Source organism: Myxine glutinosa, chromosome 1 (genome assembly GCF_964187855.1).
Source record: "Myxine glutinosa chromosome 1, kmMyxGlut1.1, whole genome shotgun sequence".
Lineage (NCBI taxonomy): Eukaryota > Metazoa > Chordata > Myxini > Myxiniformes > Myxinidae > Myxine > Myxine glutinosa.
This window is the reverse complement of record NC_136261.1, coordinates 136,548,506-136,563,629: the sequence shown is the minus strand read 5'-3', so window position 1 is coordinate 136,563,629 and position 15,124 is coordinate 136,548,506. Positions and strand designations below refer to the sequence as shown.

The window sequence follows — 15,124 nt, the reverse complement described above, 5'->3', positions numbered from 1 at the left end:
GTTTTCCACTAATACAGAATGCAACAACCCTTGTATACCCGACTGTGAAGCCAATCATCAAATGCACCTGTCCGTACATTTTGCCACGCCACCTGTAATATAATCCTGTTGTTGACTTCTTGCTGTGACAGACAATCAGTGACATGGTTCTTTTAACAAATAAATCACCAAAGTGTAAAAGAAACTCACCAGATTGATATACTGAGTGAAGAAAGTAAACCCATGTCAAGAGAAAAAAAATATTCCATAATAAATGCCAAGTCTGTATATATATATCGATATATATATATATATATATATATATATATATATATATATATATATATATATATATATATATATATATAAATATAATATATACACGTATAGAAGAAAAAGAAGAACCAACTTTAGAGGCCATTTTTCCCCGCGGAGTGGGGGTTGGCCCTTTTTTGGCACCGTTGTCCCCTTTTTGAAGCAAATATGGATATATATATATATATATATATATATATATATATATATATATATATATATATATATATATATATATATATATATATATATACTAGCTTGGCTCTTACTAAGGAACGGGCTTATTTTAGCTTAGGATAATGACTGTACCTGAGTTGCTGTGTTGTCATGATTTACACCAATCATAACACAAACAATTATTTTGCACAAATGTATTTGTTGTGTTTGTGATATTACATTTTTAGAGGCAATTTAAGTTGAAGATTTAGGTTGAATGTTTTTTTTTCAAGAAAGAACCCCTCAGCACATACAAAGGGGAGGGGTAGGTGCAGACTGGAAATTTGGGACGATTACACCTCACCACCACGTAATTCAAAACACCTCACCACCAAGTAATTTAAAACACCTCACAGCCATAAAACACGTAATAAAAACACCTCAACACCACGAAATTCAAAACACCTCACCACCACGAAATTGTAAACACTTCACAGCCATAAAACACGTAATAAAAACACCTCACAGCCACGAAATTAAAAACACCTCACAGCCATAAAACACGTAATAAAAACACCTCACAGCCACGAAATTAAAAACACCTCACCACCACGTTATTTAAAAACACCTCACCACCAAGTAACTCAAAACACCTCACCACCACATAATTAAAAACACCTCACCACCACGTAATTATAAATACCTCACCACCATGTAATTTAAAAACACGTCACCACCACGCCATTTAAAAACACCTCACCACCACGTAATTATAAATACCTCACCACCACATAATTCAAAACACCACACCACCACGAAATTGCAAACACCTCACAGCCATAAAACACGTAATAAAAACACCTCACCACAACGAAATTAAAAACACCACCACCACGTTATTTAAAAACACCTCACCACCAAGTAATTCAAAACACCTCACCACCACGTATTCAAAACACCTCATCACCAACTAATTCACAACACCTCACCACCACGTCATTTAAAAACACCTCACCACCACGTAATTATAAACACCTCACCACCACATCATTTAAAAACACCTCACCACCACGTAATTCAAAACACCTCACCACCACATGATTCAAAACCACCACAACGTTATTAAAAATACTTCACAAGCACGGAAACAAAAGTTTGAGGGAGTAGTTAAGTGACAAAACAGACATTGCCCAGATGTGTAGATATATAGATAAATATATATATACACAAGGAAACTTCGATGCAGGAGGAGATAAATTTCCCATCTTGCGTGTTATATTCACAACTGAATAATCGGGCTCGTCTATCAATTTACATATCTATATTTGAACAACCTACAGTGTTTCTTATAAGATGGTACAGAGGTAGCACACATACCTTTGACCCGTCCAGCCTGGGTTCGATGGTTGACCAAACTATAAACTGTCAAGTCAGTGCTTTGGAAACCGGGCATTGCATCAGAAAGTGTGCCATCTCTGGGATGGACATTAAGCTGGGTATCATAAGTTAGTGGGCATTAAAGACCCAAAGGTGTCAATTTCAGGTTAGCACCGGCATCCAGGCCTAACACCAAATTCCTCTCCTGGCTAACTGCTGGGAAGGCAAGTGCAAACCACTCAGCATAATTTTTGCGACGAGAGTGTGTCAGAATCACTGATGCTCTCTGTCAGCATATCCTGGACATAATGTGATGATGATGTGCAGCACTCGTACTTACCACATTCCAAACATAAACTTATTTTAACTTAAAATGAACTTTGTTTTTATAAAATAAAATAAAATCCATAAATCGAGGCTCATGGAAGAGTTCCATGACAGAGGAATGATGATGTCCCAGTCATGGAGCACACGGAGTGCATATAACGAATTATAATAAACTTACAAAAGACATTTGATCTTTCATTAAGGGATTATTAGGCAGCTGACTGATGTGCATTGGCTTTTAGGCCTCATGAAACAAATGATTAAATCAAACTAAAATACACAATTATTTGGTGTCTGTCTATTTGTTTGACCGTGATACATTTGATCATTAATTACCCAATCTCACCCAAACTTGAAAGGAGGACGAAGGACAACACTTAACACCGGAATCTATTCCTCCGGTGCTATGCTCTGCAGCGACTTAATTTGCCCCCTCCGCCAAGGGGGTTTTCCTCCTTGGGTGCAATTTGTGTTAAGGTGTATATCCGTGTTAAGTCAGCTAAACGTGGCATTTTCTCCAAGGACACTTCAATAACAAAAGTAATAACATTATTGAAAATATTATTACAATTATATTACATCATTAATTATATATATATATATATATATGTATACGAGTATATATATGTATTAAAGTGAATGGTATATGACTATTAATGTTATTACACAACTATATACTAATAATATAGCATATAGGGGATACCCCAATAAGTTTTTCCTTCTTGAACAAATGCCGTGTTAAGGTAAATAGCTTATCGTGGTGTTTTTCCAAGGTCGCTTCCAATAACAAAATTAATAATAACAACAATGATAATGGCATAACAATGCTATTAATGATAATAATATGAACACACCGCCATCCATACGTCACGTGAAGAAGAAGCAGGACATCAAGCATGCATTTCATCTTCGGAGGACATCTTTTCCATTCAAAAAGGTGTGTCGGAAATAACGATAACAGCATAATAATAAAATCAACTTTATTAAAAAAGCATAATATTATTAATAATAATATAAACAATATTAATAGTAAGGATAATAACATCCAGGCCAAGTCTAAAGCATCATTCTCACATATAGGATGAGAAAGTGTATAATTAAGGTAAAAGGATTGAAAATGCACGACGACTACCACCCCCCCCTCCCCAAACCCCATAGCCGCTCCAATAGGGAGCGTGTGTTTCTGCTATTCTAAATATCCTAAATTCTAAATAAATTTTGAGAAATTTCGTGCAAATCGGACCAATGGTTGCCGAGAAAATTAACTTTAAAAAAGCAGACACGTATGCTCACACGCACCCGAATGCTTAACCCTGTTTTCGCTTCGTGAGGGCAGGGTAATAAGTATCTTAGCTATCTATCCATTTTCATTACTAACTGAGGAAATAAAGTGTCCCTTACATTTTCAGAACTATCAGATTAACCATTCTAGAATTATTGACATTTTACAAACAAGTGACTGGATAATTTTTCATCAGTTATCATTAAAATAGTGTGAATTATTGATTTTGAAAAAGTAGTCAAATGGAAATATATATTTGAACAAAACTAAGGAAAGTAATTATCAGATGGAGTTTATTGATAAGTGTTTTTTTTATCTATTACCACAGTATCATTGACAATTAGAAGTACACATACAATTGGAAGTTGATGTCAGCTGCACAATGAGTAATGGGGGTAGAGGCACTGTTGTCTCGAAGCAGACTAGTTAACCCCTCCCAGCCCTTTTTGTTCTGTGAAGAGACAACTTTTTACACTTGTCTTGTTTCAATCCAAGGGTCTGGTTGTTGTGCTTTTGTTTTCTTTGTGTAGCCCCCCACCTCGAGTGGCCTTCTGGCTTTGTGGTGGGCCATACCCCATTAAAAAAAAAAAATACACTTAAGACTGCCATATGGGTCTCACCGAATATAGTCATAAAGACCATGCATGGGGATGAAGTCGATGTCAGACAGGAACGCATACGGTGTGGTAACCTGCTGCAAGGCCACATTGCGCAGCAGGTTTACTGGATAAAACTGCCCTTCCTTGTACACCACATGGTATCCCACATTGCGGCGTGATGAAAGGATTTCTGAGGCCTGCGCATAACGGAGGAAATGCTGTGCCTCTCCATCTGACATGTACAGTGCCAGGCTGATTGGTCCTTCCCAGTGGTGGCAGATTGTCTCCAACATCTGCAGTCTGTAGGGCATAATGGGCAGGCTTATTAGCATTTACAGCCCAAATTGAGATAAAAAAAACAAGTTCCAAGCAACTATGAACGCTTCCAAACAGTAATACCAAGTGCTGAAATAATGTTGAGATGATATATATATTTATATATATATACAGTGCATTCAGAAAGTATTCAGACCCCTTCACTTTTTCCACATTTTGTTATGTTGCAGCCTTATGCTGAAATCGTTTAAATTCATTTTTTCCCTCATCAATCTGCACTCAATATCCCATAACGACAAAGAGAAAACAGGATTTTAGAAAGTTTTGCAATTTTTTTTAAAAGAAAAAACTGAAATATCACATTTACATAAGTATTCAGACCCTTCGCTACGACACTTGAAATTGAGCTCAGGTGCCTCCCATTTCTCTTGATCATCTTTAAGATGTTTCTCCACCTTGAATGGAGTCCACCTGTGGTAAATTCAATTGATTGGACATGATTTGGAAAGGCACACACCTGTTTATATAAGGTCTCACAGCGAACAATGCATATCAGAGCAAAAATCAAGCCATGAGGTCGAAGGAACTGCCCACTGAGCTCAGAGACAGGATTGTGTTGAGGCACAGATCTGGGGAAGCCTACAAAAAAATCTCTGCTGCATTGAAGGTTCCCAAGAGCACAGTGGCCTCCATAATTTTTAAATGGAAGAAGTTTGGAACAACCAGGACTCTTCCGAGAGCTGGACGCCCGGCCAAACCGAGCAATCGGGGGAGAAGGGCCTTGGAGAACAATCGGGGGAGAACAATGAGTCGCTTCCTCACGGGAATACGATATACACAATCTGGGTCCATCATCCAGAGGGAATTTTAAAAACGGATCGCAAGTACAGTGGAACAGTGGCGTGTCGAGGAAATATGACGCTCGGGGCGAGATGTCAAATTGCCACCCTTCGTAACTTCCCATAAGTCTGTGAATGGTGTGTGTGTGTGTGTGATTGTGTGTGTGTGTGTGTTTGTGTGTGTGTGTTTGTATGCCCCCGTGTGTGTGTGTCCCCATGTGTGGGTGTATGTGTGGGTGTGTGTGTCCCCATGTGTGTGTTTGTGTCCCAGTGTGTGAGTGTGTGTCCCAGTGTGTACTGGTATGTGTGTGTGTGTGTGTGTGTGTGTGTCCATGTGTGTGTGTCTCCATGTTTCCCTGTGTGTGTGTGTGTGTCCCTGTGTGTCCTTGTGTGTGTGTTTGTGTGTGTGTGTGTGTGGGTGTGTGTGTGTGTGTGTGTGTGTGTGTGTGTGTGTGTGTGTCCCTGTGTCAGGGCTGTAACCCTTTTACCATTTGAGTTTTGTCATCAAATTTTCACCAACGCTTCATTGTGAGAACGTGGAAAATATAAATTAATTAATTTGTCAAAAGGTCAAAGGTCAGCATCACATAAAATCATCAATTTTCATGCAATTAACCTGAAATGTTAATAACTTGCATATTGGATCAATTAATTTGTTCACCCATCAAAAGCTAGAAGCAGATTGGTTTTTTTAAAATCTAAAGCTCAAAGGTCAAGGCTGCTCAAAATCATCAATTTTCATTTTATATGTTTTTAAGCATATATGTTTAAGCATAATTTATATGTTTTATATGTTTTCATTTTATATTTTCGTTATTTTGAGCTACGTATGAGGAAGAAGATGTCTGCATACAAAAGGACGTGGACGGGCTTTGCATTTTCATATGCTTTCGGGCTTAGCAGTTGCAACTGCCAGAGCCGCCGAGAGCCAGAATACCAAGTGTCAGAGACCCTTCATCCAGGCCCCCTTCAAAATGTTTTTAATCAACCTGGAGCTAAGGAAGGAGGTTTACGTATTTTCGTCAGACCAAACACACGCCATGGTTAAGGGAAATCAATTTGTTTCGTTTTTTTTTCTGCAGGTGCCGAAAACACTCCCCTACCTAAACCCAATAGGGAAAATGTATATTTAATATTACACACACACACACACACACACACACACACACACACACACACACACACACACACACACACACACACACACACACACACACACACACACCTACCTCTCTTATGGTAGAGGTTAACAGATTCGTTTATTAACGAGCCTCGATCTTGTATACAAAAAAAACAAAAAAAAACAAATTTCATCCGGATGGGGTTTGGCCATTCCTGTGTTCATTTACGTCATTACATCATCACGGCAATTATCATAATGTAAGTTGTTCCCACAGTAGTTTATTTCACGAGGCAGGGTGTTTACTGCCCATGGCAATAGTATGCCAGGGAATTGGCCTGAGTGACTTGGAGGGAGACACAAAATAAAACTGTACACGGTGTTTCATCGTCACAAACAATGATTTTATGAAACCAAAAAAATTGAAGGAATAATTCCTACATCGGCGGCCCTGCTCCTACCCCCACACCGTTACTTCTCCCTCCAAACCCCTCCCACTCCTCTCTCCACCCCCATACAACTCTCCAGACTTCACCGGGCGGTGTTCACACCTTTATTTAATTTCCGCACACGGTTAAAAACCACAATGCGATAAGCTCCGCAAACTCTTAATCCGAACCGATCCTCAAAATTACAACTGTAGAATTGACCCTAACTGGGGTTGCCACCTTCAATGTGGAAAAATAAGGGACACCCCACCGCCCCGGCCCCCCACTAGAACATTTTGAAATTGTTGCCACTTTTAAGCCATTTTTCATGCTTTTATGGACATACATATCTCTCTACGTAAAGTGTGAGCAGATGAGTAGGACTAGTTGTTCTGTGGATATGAAAGAGACTTCATAGGTTCAGATCCACTGTTTGGCTGCGGATCAGAAAGATTGCATTTTACTGACGTGTAAGACTCATACATTGGCATTGGCTATGTAGCCTGTGCTGTCCCACATTGTTGGCAGATCAATGAAAATACATCTCGTCTGAGCATCAGTATAGATAATGAGATTCAGTCAATATCTCAGTTAAATCTCACATACGTGCATTCCTAAATAGCAGATTTGTGTAATTTTTCCTTTTACTCAACACCACATCAATTAATTGACTGACAAAACAACTTACTATTGTAATTTACAGATTTTTATTTCAATCAGTTGAACTAAACAAAAGTAGACACAGCACAAGTGTTGCCATTAGACCAACTACCCATTTGGTGTACAATTTAAAGAACTTTAATTAAGCCGATTGAACAGGCCTAAAATATTTACATATAAATATTTAAATATTTACAGTATAGCAACTCAGTGCCCTGAACACCCCTGCCCCCCCCCCCCACCCCCCCTCCCATATCTCTCTCTCTCTCTCATTACTTTCTCTTCCATGTGTACTTTTTGTCGCTCCTTGCAGCCTGAAGCAATGGATTGTCTTTCAAAATTACAGTGTGGAACTCAGTACAGGACAGGTCGAAGTTGAGTGAGGCCAGTAGCTCACTCTTCATGAGCTCCACAGAGCATCTGTTCCGGACGTCACTCCATTTGTTGGCCATTCTGGAGAATATTCTCTCCACAAACCCTGTTGAGTCTGGTATGCTCAGCAGGTAGGAAATGACTGACAGCATATTTGGGAGATCAGCTGCCTGAAATACAGCCATCCACTTGGCAGCCTGTGCAAACCTGTGGTCTTCCATTGATCGCGCTCCTGGAGCTTCTCCACAAGGCTGCTTGCTGTCGTGCACTCATCGTACGGTTCATCCATGTTCAGGCTGGTAATGAGGTTGAGCTTTTCACAGACCTTTTCAAGGTCACTGAAGGTAAGCTTGCCATCATGGAGAGACAGAGGCATAAGACAGTGAAGGCAGTTGCTGTCGGAAAAGTCAAACCATTTTTCAATGTACCTTAGGGCAGTGTCAATGAATGCAGTGAATTCCTCCCTTGCCTTGCCTGCATAAACTGGAGAGAAACGCTGCAGCTTCACTTTTGTGAGGTATCCATAGAACTGGTCATCTCACCTCTGTGTGAGTTGGCTCCAAAGGAATGCATGATAGGATAGAGCTCTAGACAGGTGGTAGCATTGGCCTCAAGCTTCTTAACAACATCTTCGAAGAGGGAGAGAATGTTATTACAGAAGAGAAGGTAAACCTCCACAACATCATCCTCCTGTACTCCAGAATCAAGGCTGAGCTTCAACACAGTGCTGATTTGCCTGGGGCACTCATCCCCAAGTTTGATGAAGTAGGACTTCAGTGTGGACCAGTTTTGCATGAGTCGAGAGATGGCTGGATTGAGGGAAAGCCATCTTGTTGTGACATGCCGCAGGACTTCTCAGAACTCTATCTCACAGAACTCGCAAAACTCCTTCAGTGCCTCTCTTATTTTGGCTGATATAGAGAATTGGCGATAGACTTTCAGAACCACATTCTCAACATCAATGCTCAAGTTGTCGAGTGCATGCTTGACTGTGTTATGCACAATATGGGCATGGCAGTTACCCTGAAGCAGGTTGTTTTGGCTTTTCTTTAATATGGTGCAGACTGAGTTGTGGACCCCGTAGTTCACACTCGTGTTGTCAGCGCTGAAAGCTGAAACTTGACCGAATGACAGCCCAAGTGTTTTGAGAGAGTGCAGTGTGCAGTGCACGATTCCTTCTGCTGATTCATTGGAATTCTCCATGAAGTCAACCATTTTATTCACCACACCAGTTTCAGGTGTGAAGAATTGCACTGCCAATGAGGATGGGGCAGGGGAGTGAGGATGGGGGGTGGGGGGGGGGGGGGGTGGGAGGAGAGGGGAATGATATGTAGAAATTACGCCAGCCTATTCATTTTTCACTATTATAATATTCAAGAAATCATTCAATCAATTATATAATCAGAACAGTACATACAGTCACGTGAAAAAGTAAGTACACCCCATGTAAAGTTTTGAATTTTTCAACAAATTTCAACATACAGCTACTTGAACTTCATTTCAACAATATTGACAGATAAAGGTGATATAATATAACAAATATCATGAAACATTTACATTTTGAAGTCCATTGTATAATTTAAATAAACATAAATGCAAATTTCGCATGTGGAAAAAGTAAGTACACCCCTACATTTATCACTACTTCAAATACCTAAAATTAGAATCAGGTGCACCAGCTCAGGTGCAAATGATTAGAACATCGTTAGAGAGGATCTTGGAGGAACCTGTCTTATTTAAACCTCAGACATTTAGTTTGGTTTGCTCTTTGTTGTTGAAGTGTGTGGCGTCACCATGCCTAGATTAAAAGAGCTCTCTGAGGCCTTCAGAAAGAAGGCTATAGATGCCTACGATTCTGGGAAGGGATTTAAAAAGATCTCCAAACAATTTGAAATCAATCATTCGACTGTCCGGAAGATCATCTACAAGTGGAGAAGATTCCAAACAACTGCCAACTTGTTCAGGCCAGGCCGCCCCAGCAAGTTCAGCCCGAGAGCAGACCGCAAGATGCTGAAAGAAGTCTCTAAGAACCCCAGAATGTCATCACGGGACCTACAGGTAGCTCTTGCCACTGTTGATGTCAAAGTGCACGAGTCTACCATCAGAAAGAGGCTGCACAAATTTGATCTACATGAGAGGTGTGCCAGGAAGAAACCTTTGCTGTCCAGAAAGAACATCAGGGCAAGGCTAAAGTTTGCCAATGAACACCGAGGCAAAGACCAGCACTTTTGGAACAATATGCTCTGGACAGATGAGTCAAAGGTAGAGCTATTTGGCCACAGTACCAGAAGACATATTTGGCGAAAACCAAGGAAAGCATTTGACCACAAGAACCTGATACCAACTGTAAAGTATGGTGGTGGAAATATTATGGTTTGGGGCAGCTTTGCTGCATCAGGGCCTGGGCAGCTCACCATCATATAATCCACTATGAATTCTTCCTTGTACCAGAGGGCGCTTGGGGATAATGTGAGGCCATCTGTCGGAAAGTTGAAGCTCAACCGAAGGTGGACCTTGCAACATGACAATGACACTAAACATACCAGTAAATCTACCAAGGGAATGGCTGAAAAGAAAGAAATGGAGGGTTCTGGAATGGCCAATTCAAAGCCCGGATCTAAATCCCATCGAGATGTTGTGGGGGGATTTGAAACGAGCTGTGCATGCAAGAAACCCCTCAAACATCGCACAGCTGAAAGAATTCTGCATGGAGGAGTGGGCAAAAATTTCTCCCAGTCGATGTCAGAGACTGGTAGACAGTTATAAGAAACGCCTACTTTAGGTTGTTTCTGCCAAAGGGGGCAATACCACCTATTAGAGCCAAGGGTGTACTTACTTTTTCCACATGCAAAATTTGCATTTATGTTTATTTAAATTATACAATGGACTACAAAATGTAAATGTTTCATGATGTTTGTTATATTATATCACCTTTATCTATCAATATTGTTGAAATGAAGATCAAATTGCTGTATGTTGAAATATGTTGAAAAAGTCAAAACGTTACATGGGGTGTACTTACTTTTTCACGTGACTGTATATGTATATATTCCAGTTTTTCCTTCCTTTGAGTTTACTTCTGTATCCATCTTATCCACTCCACCCATCCATTATTTGTCCAAGTCACCCTCTATTTGTCCTTCCAATGAGCTGCTATTGGTGCTTCCATGGTCCACCCTCTCTCTGCTGTTCCATTTGTTCTGTTGCATTCTGATCCGTTGAGTGTTCTCGCTCTTCCACGAGCCTTGACTATGGATGGAAAAAAAGAACAATAGGCTCTGGAATGACAAGTTTCATACCAACAATGGAGGGCCATGGTGGATCTGGTACATGTTTCATACACGGGAAGGAGAACAAAGGCCTCATTACACCAAAGATAATTTAACTTTGGGATGGGATAGGGATCAGTTCTGTGCCTTTACCCTTTTGTGACTTTTGTGGGTTTTAGTGCATTGGACTGCCTATTAAAATAATTGCAGAACCATTAAATGAATTGATTAAATACAAACAAAGTGAATTAATTCATACTTTACAAACTATCTTTAATTTGCTACTGCAAGGCTAATGATATAACTTGGAATTAATAACTAGTCTTGCTGGTGAAGGCTATTATCAATCTGTGTCTATTACCAATACAAGTGAAGGCTGAAAATGAAGGCTATTATCAATACAAGTACAGCAACTATAGCATAATCAACGTTTTGTTGATTTCATCAAATAATAAAATCGTTCATAAATTGATTTATTTCATGTGGAGTTAGAGGCTCAGAGAAGAGCTAAGACTCAGATGATGTAGTACCGCAGTGGCCTTGGGCTTTGGAAGCAATGCGTTGAATTGAAGCATAGGTGTAACAAAATAAGAGCAAAGTAAACTTTGTGCGATAACCATGATAAGCGCACACACACCTGTCCATTGACAGTTGGGCCACAAGTGTGACATCGTTGCCATCAGGAAGTGGAGTATACTCATAGTGCAAGAAATATAGGTGTGTACGGTGAATCGTAAGCCTCTCGCGTCGAAAATCATAGCATTGGTCATCCTCATCAAGTTCTGATAGCTGACGCTGAAGCTGCAACAAAGCAATGGAATGACTTGTAATGTGACATTGGATGCTTAAGTTGCAAATAACTATTTTCATTTTCACATCTTGGATTATCATCAATGCCAATACAAAAATTGTTGTATATATTCCAGAAACCACAAAAAGTATATCAATCAATTTTAGCAATAAATAGCACATAAAAACAATAAAACAATATGTATAATCACAAATGCAACTACTGATACGCCAGGCCAGTGCCAGGCTGAACTGTTTACGTTTTGTATCCCACTGATAGGGAAGATCTGGATTCGGACCTGAACCAAAATCTAATCGGCTTGTTCTTGTCACTCATTCAACTCATCCACCAAGTTTTGTCATGAGCGTCAACAACCTTTTGAAATATCGTGCTACATATCGTTTTGGACGTATCACTCAATGGTGAAGAATCACGTAAAAATTATCTGATGTGGATCTGGATTCGAATCTTCACCAAAATTGAACCAATTCGTCCTTGTCACACACCCATCCTGTGCAACAAGTTTCGTCCGCATCTGTCCGCAACTTTGAGATATCACGCGATATATCGTTTTTGCCCGATCTCTCAATGGTGAAGAATCTTTAAAAAAAATATTCTCGGATCCAGATCCGGAATTTTCATCAAAATTTAATCTGTTTGTCCTTGTCAAATACTCAACCTCTCCACCAAATTTCGTCTGATTCCATCTACAACTTTTCGAGATATTCTGTTCCCAAACAGACAGACAGACAAATAGACAGAAAAGGGTGAAAACATAACCTCGTCATACCTTCGGTGGTGGCAGTAAAAAGCAAAATCAATATGCTTCTTCGTCATAATGGCAATAACAATTTCTTGATAACAACATTAAGAATAGACAATGTGAAAAAGCAAATGCTGAAAGCTGAAAAACATTTAGTTGAAAGACTATAAACTAATATGTAATCCACATGGTGTCCTTCAGCTGGGACTCCAAAACACATTGTGCATAATATGTGCTTTTCACTTTTGACAAGACACAAGCAGATTTGACATTTATTTAATAATCAGAGAATATGTTTCACATTTTAAATGTTCCTCTGTGAAGATTAATTGCATCACGTCATGATCAGCTCTTGTCCGCTGGCTATTTGGGTTGCTGTTTTTTTCTGTATCCAGAAATCTAAGTTTGTGGAAGAGTTGAACGTTCACAAACTAACGGAGGATTAAAGAGGAACAGGAAAACAAAGACTGCACATATGTAGATCAGTAGAAGAAAGGAAAAGGGAAGCAGTTGGGAAGGTGAGGAGGAGATCAGTGAAATAACAAGAAAGGAATGGTGGGAGAAAACACGAGGTGAATCGAGAAAGCTCTTTTGGAAGACTGGATAAATGAGCAGGGACAACATATTGAGGAATTCGGTTCTACAGATGAGAGAATAGAGGGAAGAATGAATGTTGGAGATAATTACTCCGGCCAGGGGGTAATGCATTCGATCGTGTCCGTCCGTCCGTGTGTCCGTCCGTCTGTCCGTGTGTGTGTGTTCGTGTGTTTGTGAACAAGATATCTGGAAAGGTTCTGAACGGATTTGGATGAAAGTTGGTAGGATGATTGCCCTTGGGATAAGAAAGAATTGATTCGTTTTTGGTGAACCTCAGGAAATTATTCCGGATCCAGGAATTTTTTGGGGAATTTTTTACCATTGGAAGATAGGGCTCATTTTTTTAAACATTATCTTCTATATATTCCATATTTAACATTGTGATACGAAAATAGTTTTGATATTTGTTGTAAATGTAGTTTAAACTCATGGTTATGCATTAGAGCAGTGTATTGTTTAGCAGCGTCGTCTTCAATGTTCATTTTTTTTTTCTAATAAAGACATATTCTGTCATTTTAAAACCACCAAAGTGTGTATTAGGTTTCCCCGTTTCATAAAATGTATCGTTTGATACGTATAATGCTTTAAAACTTTTTTTTTTTTTTTTTTTTTATACCTCAGAAGAGATATCAACATTTACCTCAGCGAATCAGAAGAGATATCAACATTTACCTCAGCGAATGTCAATCGCTGAGGGTTGAGAGTGATGAGTATTGTATCGAGTCAGTATTTGAGTTGTATTTGAGTAACTTTTGTAATTTGATTGAGTTTTTTGAGTAATTGAGTAATTTGAGTAATTGAGTCAGTATTTGATGAACTTATAAAGACTTAAGTGAGTAAAAAGTGTGACAAGCATGTGCACAGGATTCTTCCTCGAAGAATGAGTGGTCGCATTAGCTTGTACGACTTAAAATGAGTGAGTTTTGTTTTGACGTTTGGGCCAGTTTTACATGTTGTATCCCTAAGGAATGAAACGAACGTTTTTCCTGGCTTACAATTTTATTTGAAGTCACACATGCTTCAAAATACACTCACTTATATAGAATTGAACGCTGAATCCGAAAATGTAAGTGAAATTGCCTTGTTTTTTTTTTAACATTGTCTTCTATATATTCTAAATATATATACCGTGTATATATATATATATATATATATATATATATATATATATATATATATATGTATATATATATATATATGTATATATATACAGACTTGGCATTTAATATGGAATTTTTTTTTTTTCTTGACTTGGGTTTACTTTCTTAACTCAGTATATCAATCTGGTGAGTTTCTTTTACACTTTGGTGATTTATTTGTTAAGAGAACCATGTCACTGATTGTCTGTCGCAGCAAGAATTCAACAACAGGATTATATCACAGGTGGCGTGGCAAAATGTACGAACAGGTGCATTTGATGATTGGCTTCACAGTCGGGTATACAAGGGTTGTTGCGTTCTGTATTAGTGGAAAACAACTGCTGCACGTCTCCAAAAGTTATTGCCGCTTCCTCTGGAGATGTTCCGTCAACTCGACAATGCTGTTTGTCATGGAGTGGTGGCTTTACGAAATCACGGCATGAAACAGCGTGCTATTGCTCGGCAGTATGGCATCACTCAAGGTCAGGTGTCAAAGATCCTGAAACGAAATGCTCAGAGGGGTGTCCCTACTCCAATACCGAGGCCAGGACGTCCACACAGAACCACAAGGAGGGATGATCGCCAGCTGCAACGGTTAGTCCGCAATGGCCGTACCAAGTCAGCTAATCGGCTGAGGGCTGAGTGGCAGCAACTGACAAATGTGCCTGTATCCAGAAGGCTAGTCAACCAACGACTGGTTCAAGCAGGCTATTGTGCCAGGCGTCCCCTGAGAAAGCCATGCCTGACCAGACAACACCGCCAGCGCCGATTGCAGTGGGCCAGAGAGCACCGTCAATGGCAGCCAGGACACTGGAATCACGTGATCTTCAGTGACA

At 39.6% G+C, this 15,124-nt stretch overlaps 1 protein-coding gene across 10 annotated transcripts in view; it reads right to left on the bottom strand.

Moving 5' to 3' along the window:
* LOC137428864 (xylosyl- and glucuronyltransferase LARGE1) overlaps nt 1–15,124 on the bottom strand; it is a 659,931-nt gene that overhangs the window by 30,724 nt on the left and 614,083 nt on the right. For all 10 annotated transcript variants that reach the window (XM_068118724.2, XM_078777441.1, XM_078777429.1 and 7 more), the window contains 2 exons: nt 11,637–11,800; nt 4,057–4,335 (listed from right to left, as the gene is read on the bottom strand). In XM_068118724.2, coding sequence (XP_067974825.1) covers nt 4,057–4,335; nt 11,637–11,800 — 443 coding nt within the window. The remainder of the gene's footprint in view (nt 1–4,056; nt 4,336–11,636; nt 11,801–15,124) is intronic.